This window comes from Staurois parvus, unplaced genomic scaffold (genome assembly GCF_062004578.1).
Source record: "Staurois parvus isolate SC_StPar_1 unplaced genomic scaffold, SC_StPar_1.0 ptg001252l, whole genome shotgun sequence".
Taxonomy (NCBI): Eukaryota; Metazoa; Chordata; class Amphibia; order Anura; family Ranidae; genus Staurois; species Staurois parvus.
In genome coordinates, this window is record NW_028319048.1 from 2,112,668 (window position 1) to 2,128,697 (window position 16,030).

At 46.6% G+C, this 16,030-nt stretch overlaps 1 protein-coding gene across 1 annotated transcript in view; it reads left to right on the forward strand.

Annotated features, from left to right (window-relative positions):
• The first annotated feature begins 492 nt into the window (after nt 1–492).
• The window catches only part of LOC149437871 (interferon-induced very large GTPase 1-like), a 32,788-nt gene continuing 17,250 nt past the window's right edge, over nt 493–16,030 (forward strand). The window contains exons 1-2 of the mRNA XM_089660526.1: nt 493–824; nt 11,653–11,699. Of these exons, the coding sequence (XP_089516652.1) occupies nt 493–824; nt 11,653–11,699 (379 nt within the window). The remainder of the gene's footprint in view (nt 825–11,652; nt 11,700–16,030) is intronic.

Sequence of the window (16,030 nt, forward strand, 5' to 3'; positions counted from 1 at the left end):
TGTGGTGGATCCATCCTGCCTTGTATCAGTGGTTCAGGCTGGTGGTGGTGGTGTCATGGTGTGGGGGATCCATCCTTCCTTGTATCATTGGTTCACACTGGTGGTGGTGGTGTCATGGTGTGGGGGATCCATCCTGCCTTGTATCAATGGTTCACACTGATGGTGTTTGTGTCATGGTGTGGTGGATCCATCCTGCCTTGTATCAATGGTTCAGGCTGGTGGTGTCATGGTGTGGTGGAGATTTCCTTGGCACTAGCAAGGTGGACCTAATAAAGTGGCTGGTGAGTGTATATCTGTACTCCAATTTTATCAGTATGTCATTTCTGAATAGCTTGAGAGAACTTCTTCCGAAAACAAATGTGCCTCGCCACAGCATGTTCATTTGATGTAGTAATTTTTTGTCACGTTTTGTATGTTTGGCTTTAAACGGTTCGTATCTTAAACAAAACCTTGATATTTCTGGGCATATTCCATCAAACTACAGGTGATGAGATGGAAGAACCCAACATCCCTCCATGTGACAAAATTCCTGATGACTCCGGAGTCACATCACAGCACTTCACTTATCAAGAAAGCCAAAATGAGAAAACTGAGGATGTTCCACATAAGCAAAGCAACGCTGACACCTACAAAGCAAGTCCACAACAGACCAATCTACAGCAAGAATATGACTCCTCCTCTGAGGAACCTGACACCTCATCACAGACAGAAGCCCTGCAAAATGACAAGCCCCACATTGACAGTGATATAGAAATGGAATCAGATGAAAACTATGCAGATTGTTCAGATGAAGAGCATACATCCTCTGAAAACACTATGTACAGGTGAGTGAGTTCAGGATTATAGGATAGTTACTCTGTTACTAAACTCCAGGCCAATGGTTAAGCATGAAGATGGTTTTGTATTCCTGTCTATACAGGCCTGCTGCTGGACAATGTTTAGTAAACAAAACAATTCTCTCCCTGTCAGATCTGCACACCGATTTGCATGGTTCTGCATAGCAGTGTGCTTACAATGAATCACAAACACAGAGCACATTGTAAAACAGCACACAGTTAACCCTTTGATTGCCCCAGATGTTAACCCCTCCCTGCCCAGTGCCATTAGTATAGTGTGCTTTTTATTAGCACTGATCACTGTATTGGTGTCACTGAAATGTCAGTGACACCAAGTCAGCTCCTTCCAGTGTCAGAATGTCCACCGCAGTCCCGTTATAAGTCGCTGATCGTCACCATTTCTAGTAAAAATAAAAAATCCCAGTACATATACCGCCATTTTGTAAAAGCTATAAATTTCATGTAAACCAATTAATTTACACGTATTGGGATTTTTTTTTTAGCAAAGACACGGAGCAGAATACATTTTGGCCAAAATTTATGATGAAATATGATTTTTACGTTTTTTTTTACTGGATAGGTTTATTAGCAAAAAGTCAAAAATACTGTATTTTTCTCAAAATTGTTGGAACTTTTTTTTTATAGCGCAAAAAATAAAAACCACACAGGCGATCAAATGCCACTGAAAGAAATCTTTGTGGGAAAAAAAGATGTAAATTTAATTTGGGTGCAGTGTTGCACGACCGCACAATTGTCAGTTAAAGTAATGCAGCGCCGTATCACAAAAAATGGCCTGGTCAGGAAGGGGGGGAAATCCTCTGGAAGGCGAGGGGTTAAAATGTGTCTTCTGTTAATTCTTGAATGAAAACAATTGCCTGTGCTCTGTCTCTTGTACATTTCGACTTAGTCTTGCTCAGTTGAACTGTTCTGCCTCTGGGAAACTCTGTACATTGCTTTGTCATATGCAGTCTCCTAATTTCTCTAGAGAAACATTAAAACTGAAAAAAGTGGGAAAAAAACTGCATTACACCCCAAACAATACAATGTGTGAATTAATGAGTGAAACAAATATATTCTGAAACAATAGTAAAACAAGTAGTGAACTGCTGCTACTCTTTCCCTGAACACCTGAAAGTACAAAACATAAAATGAGTGCGCTGTACACTAAATAATCATAAACAATAATCAATCAAATGCTGCTACATAAAAAGAGTGCATAAATTAATTGAAATGATACAAGTCCACATTCATACATTAAATAACCGCTTGCCGCCCTGCCACTGTGTATATACGTGTGTAGGGCGGCAGTGGAGAGCAAAAGCACGTTTTAAAACATGCTCGCGCTCCTGAAACATTCGCGGGTAGGGGGCGCGCACGCGTGCTCCCGCCGACCCGCGGGTGATACAATTTGATCCAGGAGGGATCAATCATTAGATTTCAGCCAGTGATTTCTGGCTGAAATCGGATGATCGGTCCCTGTCCTATCCTGTCCTGTGTTGACATTTACACAGGGCAGGATATGATGTCATTCTTCTCTGCCTGGACACATTCCGTTCCAGACAGAGAAGAAGACATACTAACAGTGAGTAAAACAGCACATACCTACAGTTAGAACACACCTAGGTCACATTTAACCCCCTGATCACCCCCCCCCCCCAGTTAACCCCTTCACTGCCCTGTCACCAGTGTCACTGATCAGTGAAGCAATTTTTACTGATCAGTGTCGCTGGCGACTTCCGATAGAGTTAGCGCCCCTCTCAGATAGCGCCAGTTTGCCTGCTAATACACCAGTAGTCCCGTCTAACCCCTTGATCGCCCCCCCCCAGTTAACCCCTTCACTGCCCTGTCACCAGTGTCACTGATCAGTGAACCAATTTTTACTGATCACTGTATCAGTGTCGCTGGCGACTTCCGATAGTGTTAGCGCCCCTCCCAGATAGCGCCAGTTTGCCCGCCAGTACACCAGTAATCCCGTTTAACCCCTTGATACCCCCCCCCCAGTTAACCCCTTCACTGCCCTGTCACCAGTGTCATTGATCAGTGAAGCGATTTTTACTGATCACTGTATCAGTGTCGCTGGCGACTTCCGATACTGTTAGCGCCCCTCCCAGATAGCGCCAGTTTGCCCGCTAGTGCACCAGAAATCCCATTTAACCCCTTGATCGCCCCCTCCCCCCCCCCAGTTAACCCCTTCACTGCCCTGTCACCAGTGTCATTGATTACAGTGAACAGATTTTTACTGATCACTGTATTAGTGTCACTGGTGACTTCCGATAGTGTTAGCGCCCCTCCTAGATAGCGCCAGTTTGCCCGCTAATGCACGGGATTTTTTTTACCAAAAACATGGAGCAGAATACATTTTGGCTTAAATTTATGACTAACTTTGAGTTTACTATATATTTTTTATAGCTGAAAGTAGAAAATATTGGTTTTGTTCAAAATTTTCGTATTTTTTTTGATTATAGCGCAAAAAATAAAAAGCGCACAGGTGATCAAATACCACCAAAAGAAAGCTCTATTTGTGTGAAAAAAAGGATGTAAATTTTGTTTGGGTACAGCATTGCATGACCGCGCAATTATTATTTGAATTAGTGCAGCACCAAACAGCAAAAAAAGGCCTGGTCATTAAGGGGGGTAAATCCTTTGGAGCTCAAGTGGATAATTAAAAGTCCCCAAATCCAATAACACAGCTCTGTGTGCTAAAGAAAGAGTGTCCCACACTGACACCCTAGTTAGCCATATCAAGGAGATGAATGGACAAGTGCAGGTTCACTTGAATGAATCCATCACATCAGACGGCTCTCCACATCATGCAAGGAAAGGTTTAAAAACAGAAGAATTAAACTTCATAGTGCGACCCAATTAACCAGCAAAGAATGTATTAAAGTATTGCATTTACATAGATAAGGTGCATAAAGGCAGTGTAAACATTTTAAATTCCCGCGGTGTCAGACCATCGGCCAGAATGAGGTGACGTCACAGAAAGCTCCGCCCCAACGTGTGTTTCTCTAAAAATGGCGTCCTCTGGGATCGGAGAATAGTCAAAACATTAAAACTGTGTTGTCACAGGACAATTATTTTCCACACTGCTTTAATATCATTTGTAGTTTTTCCATGCACCACTTGGGAAGCATACAAGACCCTCTCCCCAATGTACAGTATTAAAAACAGTTTTGTTTTCTTTGTTCTTTGTCTGTATTGCAGTGTGCAGCTCCCCATGACTTTTTGTTGAAATACCTAAAAACAAGAAAAGAGTGCGTGCAGAACTGAATTCTGACAGATTTTCTAATCGGACAACTTTGTACATTATTTACTGTGCTTGTCACACCTCCATGAACAATGGAGCTCATCAATCATTACATATCAGTGATTTTGCACACTGGTTCTTCAAACATTGATATTTTCAATGCTCTTTATTATGGATGTTGTACACATTGTTACACTCATCACAGGGTGCTTGCACAATTAAGGAATTTGCATTATTGGGAACATGGGCATGGATTGCAGAGGTTTTTGTTTTTAATTTTTTTTTTTTTTTTTTAAACACCTCCTGCCCATAGTATTGGGAAATGACGGACAGGCAGTGATAGGAATCAGCCTATGTCTGTAGCCCCTGTCCTCGTTATTTTACCCTCCAGGCCCGGGAGAAATAAAGCTCCAGACACCGAAGTGTGCAAGTTAAATCTCTGAAAGTTTAATGCATGGCAAGAACGGTTGTATAGAACTCAGAGGGCGTGGCTTAATCTCAGGATGAGCAATGAAACGTTCTATTCTTATCAATATAGTTACGTGAAGAACAGAAACTGAGGAATACCATATAAGAGAGATTTGTTTCATTAGAAATTAAACTAGTCTCAGAAAACGAGAGAAAAGTTATACTAACTGTTCACACATCTAGAAATGGAGGCATTATACAAAATGAATGACAGTTAATAAGACACATTTCCTTACCGGCGGGAGCTCTTTTGATCTGGGAGGAGGTCATATGATGTCCTCCCACTCTAGTCGCACAGGTGCGACCGTCAGATACAGTGGATTACGCATAGACTCCTGTTTTCTGGGTTAATGCTGCTATCTCCTCTCCACACATTGACTCCTGTTAAATTCAGAACAAATAGTGTATATATTTTGTATATGTTGATTACTTCTCACCTCTAGTTGCACTCTTTTTATGACTGTGTCTGGTCTGTGTTTGAGAAACATCCCCCCCATTCATGTGATCCTTATCAGTTCCTACTTGGGGCGGAGAAGAGTGATCATTTGATCATCTCCCTATATATTTAGATCAGCTCATGGGGGGGGGGGGATCACAGATGGGGGGCATAGTCACAGATGGGGTGCTGCTTTTGTGGGAATCGTGCTTTGATGGAGTGCTAAGACGCAGTTGAACACAGCAGTTTAACTAAAGCAGGATAACTCAAGCAGCAGGAAGATACAACAACAGCAAGAAACTCTACTGCATGCTGGACAGATTGCAAGCAAACACCCCGGGAAACATCTCTTACAAGTCTGAGTCCCACTCCGTGTGCATTTAATATGTCCCCTCTACTCCTCCTTTTCATATTACTTTCCCACGCTCCCAAAATCTCACTTCTTTACCCCTCTGCTCCACCCCAAAACTTGTACATCTCACCCTCACTGCTACCATCTCCTTACTACTGCTCTCATCACCTCCTGCTGACCCAAACACCAGGACTGGAAGGCATGTGCGCTCGTGTACATCCCCCTCCCATGTTACTTTCCTCACCCTTCTTCTTCTCCTAACCTCTGGGGATATCTCCACAAACCCTGGTCCTCCACTATTTCACCCCCACACCAGGCATCCTCTTTCTTCCGGGAATAGCTGCAATCCCCTCAATTTAACATCAGTCCCGGTGCTCCAAAAAAACCACCCTCCCTTTTTCATGTGTGCTCTGGAATGCCGGCTCTGTCTGTAATAAGCTCACCTCTGTCCATGACCTTTTGTCTCCCGCTCCCGTAACTTACTAGCAATTACAGAAACCTGACTCCAAGCAGCAGATTCTGCTTCTCCCGCAGTACTTTCCTATGGAGGTCTCATCTGGACCCACTCACCCAGACCCAGTGGTCGGAAAGGTGGGGGGGTTGGTTTGCTTCTATCCCCACTCAGCACCTTTCAAGTCCCCCCTAACCCTCCCTCTCTATCCTTCTCTTCTTTCCAGACTCACTGCATCCGGCTGTTTTCTCCCATTTCTCTGAGGATTGCAGTGATCTATCAGCCTCCTGGACCCGTGTCCCACTTTCTTGATGATTTCTCCACCTGGCTACCCTACTTTCTCTCCTATGAACCACCCGCTATCATTCTCAAAGATTTTACCATCCCCATTAATGTCAACAACCCGGCTACATCCCAACTCTTCAACCTAACCTCATCTTTTACATTAGCACAATGTATACCGTCCTCCACTCACTCTGATGGGAATACATTAGACCTTGTTTTCTCCCATCTTTGCACTCCCTACAACCTCACAAACACCCCCTTTCCTCTCTCTGATCACAATCTCATCGCCTTCACAGTGTCTTCGTCTTCAAACACCTATCCCTCCAAGCAGCAAACAATTACCCGCAGAAACCTTCACAACTTGAACCCGGCTCCTTTCCACTCTGCAAATGACCAACTCTATGACAGAATCTCTCCCATGTCCTGCCCTGACCTGGCCACTGCTGTCTACAACCGTTTGCTATCATCCACATTGGACTCACTTGCTCCTCTAACAACATGAAGCATCAGGCCCCGCCCATTACAACCTTGGCAGACTGACCACACCAGAAATCTTAAACAACATAGTCGTGCAATGGAGCGATTGTGGCATAAAACCAAATCCCAGCAAGCATTCACCCAATATAAATTTGCTTTCTTAACATACAAGTCCTCCCTTCATGCTGCCAAACAAGCCGACTTTGTCACTCTTATTAACCCCTCGCCTACCAGGCACTTATACCCCCTTCCTTACCAGGCCAATTTTCAGCTTTCAGCGCTGCCGCACTTTGATTGACAATTGCGCGGTCATGCAACATTGTACCCATATGAAATTTTGATCATTTTTTTCTCACAAATAGAGCTTTCTTTTGGTGATATTTAATCGCCACTGGGCACTTTACTTTTTGCGCTATAAATAAAAAAATTGCAAAAAATTTGAAAAAAAAAAAAGTTTCTTTGTTTCTATTATAAAATTTTTCAAACAGTTTTTTTTTCTCCTTCACTTATGTGCGTCGATGAGGCAGCACTGATGGGCACTGATAGGCACACTGATGGGCACTGATAGGCAGCACTAAAGGGCACTGATAGGCAGTACTAATGAGGTGGCACGGATAGGCGGCACTGATAGCACTAATGAGGTGTCACGGATAGGCGGCACTAATATGCAGCACTGATAGGCGGCACTGATGATGGGTACTGATAGACGGCACTGACTGGCATCACTGCTGGGCACTGACTGGCACAACCCCTGGGCACTGACTGGCGGCACTGACTGGCAGCACTGCTGGGCAGCACTGGTGGGTGGCACTGGTGGGCAGCACTGGTGGGTGGGCACAGGTGGGTGGCACTGGTGGGCACAGGTGGGTGGCACTGCTGGGCACAGGTAGGTGGCACTTCTGGGCACAGGTGTGTGACACTGCAGAATGGCACAGGTGGGTGCACTACTGGGCACAGGTGTGTGATCTGCTGGGCACAGGTGGGCGGAGCTAGTGGGCACACTGCTGGGCACAGGTGGGCGGAACTTGCGGGTGGCACTGCTGGGCACCGATCATCAGGGCACTGATCATCAGTGCCCTGATGATCGGTGCCGATCCCCGCTCTGACAACTGCCGGTTCTCGGCAGTACTTTCCTCACGATCTGACAGCGTGAGGAAAGTGCAGCCGAGAACCGGCACTTGCATTTCCCTCTGATCAGCGTGTCATTGGACACCTCTGATCACGTGGTAAAAGGCCGCTGTGATCGGCCTTTTACCACATCACGTGATCAGCTGTGTCCGTAGGACACAGCGATCACGGAGATCGCCGGGTGCGCTCCCCCTGGGGCGCGCAGGAGAGCGCGTTCTGGGAGGCCGTCATATGACGTGGGCGGGTGGGCGGAGCTAGTGGGCACACTGCTGGGCACAGGTGGGCGGAACTTGCGGGTGGCACTGCTGGGCACCGATCATCAGGGCACTGATCATCAGTGCCCTGATGATCGGTGCCGATCCCCGCTCTGACAACTGCCGGTTCTCGGCAGTACTTTCCTCACGATCTGACAGCGTGAGGAAAGTGCAGCCGAGAACCGGCACTTGCATTTCCCTCTGATCAGCGTGTCATTGGACACCTCTGATCACGTGGTAAAAGGCCGCTGTGATCGGCCTTTTACCACATCACGTGATCAGCTGTGTCCGTAGGACACAGCGATCACGGAGATCGCCGGGTGCGCTCCCCCTGGGGCGCGCAGGAGAGCGCGTTCTGGGAGGCCGTCATATGACGTCCACTCAGAACTGGCCGGCCGCAGTGCAGCCGTCATTCGGCTATCTGCGGTCGGCAACTAGTTAATACCTTGTCATCCAGTCTTCGTCGTCTCTACTCTACTTTTAACTCTCTACTTTCTCCACCTCCACCCAGCACCTCACTCACTGCTTACGAGATTGTAAATAATTTCAAAAACAAGATTGACGCAATTCGTAAGGGCATCGCCACTGCACAGACATCCATCCCACTTATCATACCTTATACTAAACCTCCCTCAACACTTTCCTCTTTTGACCTCGCTACTACCGAAGAGGTCACTAAGGTTTTCTCAGAAGCCCGTCTCACTACCTGCCCCCTGGATCCTGTCCCCTCACAACTACTACGGTCACCCTCTTCTTCCATCCTATGCTCCCTCACTCACATCTTCAATCTTTTCCTCTCTACTGGTGCCTTCCCCTCCCCTCTAAAGCATGCGCACATAACTCTTATACTTAAAAAGCTCTCCCTGGACCCCAACAACCTGAACAACTTAAGACCCATCTCCCTGCTGCCATTTAGCTCTAAACTCCTAGAACGCTTAATCTACAATCGCCTGAGCTCCTACCTCACCGACAACAACCTTCTTGACCCTTTACAGTCTGCATTTCACTCACTACAGTCCACTGAAACTGCCCTACTAAACCTCACTAATGATCTACTAACAGCTAAAACCAATGGCCACTACTCTGTACTCATCCCAACCAATGGCCACTACTCCATACTCTTACTACTTGACCTCTCTGCGGCTTTTGATACGGTTGACCATCCCCTCCTCCTCAAAAAACTCCACTCTCTTGGCCTCAGGGACTCTGCTGTTTCCTGGTCCTCCTCCTACCTATCGCAGCGCTCCTTCAGCGTTACCTATAACGTTGCCACTTCCTCGTCACTCCCTCTTTATGTAGGGGTCCCTCAAGGTTCTGTCCTTGGACCCCTTCTCTTCTCTATCTACACCTCCTCCCTTGGTCACTTGATAAACTCCCATGGCTTTAAGTACCATCTCTATGCTGATGACACACATATCTATCTTTCTACCCCTCACCTCACCCCTTCAGTCTCCTCTCACATTACTAACCTACTAAGCAACATATCGGCATGGATTTCACTCCACTTCCTCAAACTCAATCTTTCCAAAACTGAGCTCTTAGTATTCCCCCCCACCTGTGCCCCCTCCCCTGACTTCTCCATCAAGATCAATAATACAGTCATCAGTCCCTCCCCTCATGCCAGGGTACTAGGTGTAATCCTAGACTCCCATCTGTCTTTTCACCCCCAAATCCAATCCCTGTCCAAATCTTGTAGACTTCACCTCCGCAACATCTCCAAGATACTCCTGTTCCTAACCTCGAAAACCACTAAGCAACTTATTCACTCCCTTGTTATTTCTTGCCTTGACTATTATAACTCCCTCCTCATTGGCCGACCTCATCGCAGGCTATCCCCTCTTCAGTCTATCATGAATGCTGCTGCCAGACTCATCCACCTTACAACTGTTCTGTATCTGCCACCCCTCTCTGCCAATCCCTCCACTGGCCTCCACTCAGTGTCCTCCATCCCTCTCTCCCAATCCCTCCACTGACGTCCACTCAGTGTCCTCCATCCCTCTCTGCCAATCCCTCCACTGACCTCCACTCACTGTCCTCCACCCCTCTCTGCCAATCCCTCCACTGACCTCCACTCAGTGTCCTCCATCCCTCTCTGCCAATCCCTCCACTGACGTCCACTCAGTGTCCTCCATCCCTCTCTGCCAATCCCTCCACTGACCTCCACTCAGTGTCCTCCATCCCTCTCTGCCAATCCCTCCACTGGCTTCCCATTGCCCAACGGATAAAATTCAAAACATTAACAATAACGTATAAAGCCATTTATAACTCCGCCCCAAATTACATCAATGATCTTGTCTCTAAATATCACCCAAACCGTACTCTTCGCTCCTTGCAAGACCTCCTGCTCTCTAGCTCCCTTGTCTCCTCCTCCCCCCATGCTCATCTCCAGGACTTTTCCAGAGCTTCCCTCATCCTATGGAACTCTCTACCCTAATTTATCAGACTATCGCCTACTCTGCTCACTTTTAGGCGATCTCTGAAAACCTCTCTCTTCAGGGAAGCCTATCCTGCCCTCAGCTAATAATGGAGTCTTCTACTCCTCCTATCAGTCCATCCCACACAGTTACTACCTTTTGTACCACTAGCCCCTCCCTCCTAGATTGAAAGCTCCAAGGATCAGGGCCCTCCTTTCTCTCTTGTATTGAACTGTATTGTCTCTCGTTATATTGTAAAGCACTGAGCAAACTGTTGGCGCTATATAAATCCTGTATAATAATATAATAATAATAATAGGCTCTGTACCATGTAATTAGCTTTGTCCAATCACAGTTGATCATATGTAAACAGGAAATGTGGTTATTGGCAGTCATCCTCGTGCTGACAGAGAGCCAATAAGCAGCAATCCTCAGAGGGGACATCTACACTGATAATCAGGACACTGATCATCAGTGTCCATGAGTGCTGCCTTTCAGTGCCCATCAGTGATGCCTCTCAGTGTACATCAATGCTGTCTATCAGTGCTGCCTATCAGTGCCCATCAGTGATGCCTGACAATACCCATCAGTGCTGGTTATCCGTGCCCCCTCATCAGTGCAGTCTATTAGTACCCATCAGGGCCACCTATCTGTGCCACCTTTCAGTTTCAATCAGTGCCGCCTATCAGTGCCCATCAGGGCCGCCTATCAGTGTCCATCAGTGCTAACTGTCAGTGCCACCTGTCAGTGCCTATCACTACTACCTATCAGTGACCATCAGAGCCACATATCAGTGCCCATCAGTGCCACCTATCAGTGTCTCCACATCAGTGCCGCCTCCTCTATCAGTGCCACCTATCAGTGCAGCCTCATCAGCGCATGTCAATGACAGAAAAAAATTACTTCTTTACAAAATTTTATAACAGAAACTGAGCGATTTCCCCAAATTGTTGGTATTTTTTTGTTTGTTTAGCAAAAAATAAAAAACCCAGTGGTGATTAAATACCACCAAAAGAAAGCTGTATTGGTCTAAAAAAAAAGATAAAAATTGTATTTGGGTACAGTGCTGCATGACCGCGCAATAGTCATTCAAAGTGTGGCAGTGCTGAAAGCTGAAAATTGGCTTGGACTGGAAGGGGGTAAAAGTGGCCAGTAGGCAAGTGGTCAATGTTTTTTTTGTTTTCGTCCTGATATATTTTATAACCTAATGTCATGAATTGAAGTAACCTTTATTTTTTACTCGCATGAATCACCCAATAATAAATGAGCTTGGGTTCTCGTAGTTAAATATCTCTTTTTTTCAGTGTTTCTCCAGAAGAATCCCAAAAGTCAAGAAAAGAAATCCATGATGGTGAGTTATATAAAAATAATCAACACTGAAGTACAACATGCAGAATGCCAAGTCTAACAGAACAAACAAATGTAACTAACCTATGCAGCAAGGAGCACATGGAAGGGCAATGCATGTCAAAAAACAACAAACAAAAATTCCTAGCCCAGGCAGCCTGCAACAGACCAGATTGCCCCATCCAACAGTTCATGTTAAAACAAGGGGTTTAGTTTTCTTTGGAAATACATGCATTAGCTGCAGAGGTCACTTCACAGCACCCCAGTATATCAGCAGTCCTAACTCTCTTGTGAGAGCCTCCAAAGTTGGAGCACATACAGTATGTGATAATGGATAGATTAAGGGCAGGTATACCCGGGGGGGGGGGGGCCTTTAAGGAGGGGTAAAATATGCTGTTGGGGTGCTGGACTTTGACTTCTCTGGTAAGTGCCCAGAATATGCCTGGTAATGGTTAACATGGCAGCTTTTCAGTGTGCCATTACCGTATACTAGGTCCTTGAAATATAATATGCAAGTAAAGAAGATGAAAGCTCCACAAACATTTAATTGAAACTTAAAACACAAGTTAAACAAAAATGTATTACTGGCAAATGCTTAATGACCAACCTGTTTTGGAGTACAGACCTATGCTAAGCATTTACTGAAGTTAGAGTGATCAAACCATCAAGGCTAAGAAGAACATGGAAGGGTAAAGAGATATTTGAGGATAAAAGGAAAACAATTTAGATGGGCTAAAGCAGGGGTGTCACACTGGCGGACTTCCAGCTATTGCGAAAAAGTCCCATCATGCCTCTACCTTTGGGAGTAATGCTTGTAATTGTCAATCTTGCAATGTTTCATGGGACATGTAGTTTGGCAACAGCTGGAGGACCGCTAGTTTAACACCTGAGGGCTAAAGCATGCAATGGCATTAATAGATTGTTGATTGAAGAATGATCCTGTACTAGCATTTGAATGAGGAGTACTCAGGTATCAATGTCTATATGTCTATAACAGGAAGAATGCCTCATTGCCAGTGGTCAGTGTGTGTGTGTGTGTGTGTGTGTGTACACGTGTGTACAATGGCTATATGGCCTTCTTATTGGAAGGATAAATGACCATAGAAGAAATAATGCTCTATCGGGGCCAGAAGGATGAACAGTGCCCCTGCACAGAGGGAGGAAGAATGCCCCATCATTTGTGGACACTGGGATGAAGAATAACCTGGTGTTGGTGATGTGAAAAAAGATTGTCAGTATTAGGAAGAATGCCCTAGCATTGGTATACAGTATATACAGTATTGGGAAGATTGTTTGGTTACAAGTTGTCAGTGTAGGAAGAATGACTCTATGTTGGTGTTGGTTGGAGGAAATAAATCTTCCAAAATCAGTATCCATAGAAATATTGTCTATCGGTGTCCAGTAAAATATTACACATGCACATTGCTCATCATGTAAGCCTTTTTATTAGTTCATATTTGATGAGGGAGAGACAAGTCTCTTTTTATCCAGGAAGAAAATGTATTATGTTAGAGACTAGATCCAGAAATATTACACAGATACAGTGCACATAATGTAAGCGGTTTAAGCAGGCCACATATAAATAGTGAGAGACAAGGTACTTTTTATCCAGAAAGAAAATATATGGTGGGTTATGTCAGAGGCAAACATATTACACACGCATACTGCAAATCTTTTTTAGTTTTTTGCATTTAAGGAAGAAGAGTGTCAGAACCTTGGGTATGACCAGAAATGTGTAGACTGACATAGGGAACACCAGGCTTCAGGAGTAATGAAAATAATACCATTTATTTGTGAGACACAGTAACAATGCACAGTGCAACAACAACAACTAAATAATAAACCCTACACCCAATACAAACACAAACAGCAACAAGAGTAGTCAGGCCAGCCGGGGTCATACACGGGGCAGGTAGCAGGTTAGCAGAGGCTCAAGGATACACCAAGGCACTGACTGCAGGACTGGCTACTGCTTAAATACAACTCTTGCAATCAGCCTCAGGTGATGGTTTGATTGCAGGAGGTGAGATCCTGGCTGCTGAAAAGCACCCGCTGGCAAGGACCGGTACTGCAGCCCACACGGCAGGTGAGCCCATTCCTGACAGTACCCTCCAAGGAGCGGCCTCATGACGCTCCAAACAGTCCTTAATGGCCAAAATGTTCCACTGCCCAGGTCAGGTAACTGGCCGGATATCCCACTGCCAGAGTCAAGCGACTGGCTGGGTTTCCTGCTGGTAGACCTATCTTTTTGTAGGAGACCGCAGGAAGGCAGGTTGCTGGACACAGGATTTCCAGAAGCAGGCTGGGAATCAGGGGCTGGCACATCGGGCACATCGGGCTGGGCAGCAGGCACATCGGGCTGGGCAGCAGGCACCGGGTCATCGGGCTGGGTAGGATCATCGGGCTGGGTAGGATCATCAGGCTGGGTAGGATCATCAGGCTGGGTAGGATCATCAGGCTGGGTAACGTACATTGGGTCATCAGGCATCAGGGCATCAGGCTTAACAGCAGGCACCGAGGTATCAGGCACGACAGCGGGCACCGGGTCATCTGGCAGGATAGCGTGCACCGGGTCATCTGGCTGGACAGCGGGCATTGGTGCATCAGGCTGGATAGCAGGCATCAGGGCATCAGGCTGGTTAACAAGCAGCGGGTCATCAGGCTGGATAGCGGGCATCGGGGCATCAGGCTGGATAATGGGCATCGGGGCATCAGGCTGGATAACAGGCATCAAGGCATCAGGCTGGATAACAGTGATCAAGGCATCAGGCTGGATAGCAGGCATTGGGGCATCAGGCTGAATAACAGAAGGTGGGTTCTCAGACCACAGGTTGGCCGATTTGGATACTGGCAGGATGGTACTGGTTGGAAAGAATTTTCGCTTCTTCTTGGGTTTAATTACTGAAGCACTGCAAGTGAATTCAGGGCTGTAAACGGAGGGAGCAGCTGAAGACAGAGAAGAGCTGAAGGATGGAACAGAGAAGGGAGCAGATGCTACAGAGAACTTCTTTACAGGGTTAAAAGGCAGGATAGGTGCAGCCAGTGGGAACAGGGTACTGACATGTGGTTGATGGCAGGGTATACTGGGCTGTAACTGGGGGTGCTGTCGGGAATGGAGGCAGAGAGCTCTGAGAAAATGAATGATTAGAAGCGGGACTGGGTTCTTGCAAGCTGACTGAGGCTGGGTGTAACAAATCTGACCATGTCTGTTGTACTGGTTGAACAAAGCTCAGCTTACACATAGACTGTCTGACCAAAGACTGCACTGTGTTTATACAATCCACAAGCACATGTGGTGAACATGCTGAGTAATGCTCCAAGAAGCAATCCGGATCATCCTCCATCAACCATACCAGTGATTCTACTTGATCCACACTGAATGGCGGGGAAAAGTCATCCCTGTTTTCAGGGGTACTGGACAGAGCCAAATTCAGCACAAGCCTGGATCAAACACTGTGCCCTGATCAACTAAAGAATGAGCAACCCGCATGCACTCTAGCAGCTGATCCCTGGCATACTCCTTCAGTATCTGATAGCAGTATTCCCTGTCTTCTAAGACTAGCAGAGACAAGAACACAACCTCCTCAGGATGCATCCTTCGCAAACAGCAAGCCAAGATGGCTTCCCTGTGCAGCCACCTTTGGTCAGGACTGGCCTTGGTGTTATGTCAGAACCTTGGGTATGACCAGAAATGTGTGGACATGACCTCATGTAAGTTTTTTCAGTAGCCCACATTTGAAGAGGGAGGGATGAGGCACTTTTTAACCATAAAGATTACAGTGTCAGAGACAGGAGCCAGAAATATTGTACAGTAAGTATTTAATCAGTTGGAGGAGGATGCATTTTAAAAGGGACACACAGCAGTGCGCATGCGTGGCCGGCGGTGACGGACATGTCTCCCTGAGGCTCCTCCGCACCGCAGGGAGGACAGCCGTCCCGGCCTGCGATCCTGGCCCACACAGCGGCGCAATTATCCGCAACAGCTCTGCCATCACCCCTACCACACACCAGCATGTTTAGGGGAGCATCCAGGCACCAACAGCCACTGCCGGGTAAGCCGATTAAGGAAGCCCTGGCACGGGCCTCCAAAAAGATGGCCGCCGCACCCAAGCACAGCAGCAAGCCAGCACCAGCCTCCCAGTACGCAGCCCTGCACACTGAGCAGCCGAGCCATCCCTGCACGTCCAAGGGTGAGTCTGATGCTGACACAGGACCCCCCATGCATGCCTTAGCACCTGACCTCTCGACCCCTGACCTGCTAGCTCGCTTTGAGAAAATGCTGTATAAGGCCCTGAAGCAGACCTCAGACCGCATTACCGATAAGCTGTCCAAGGA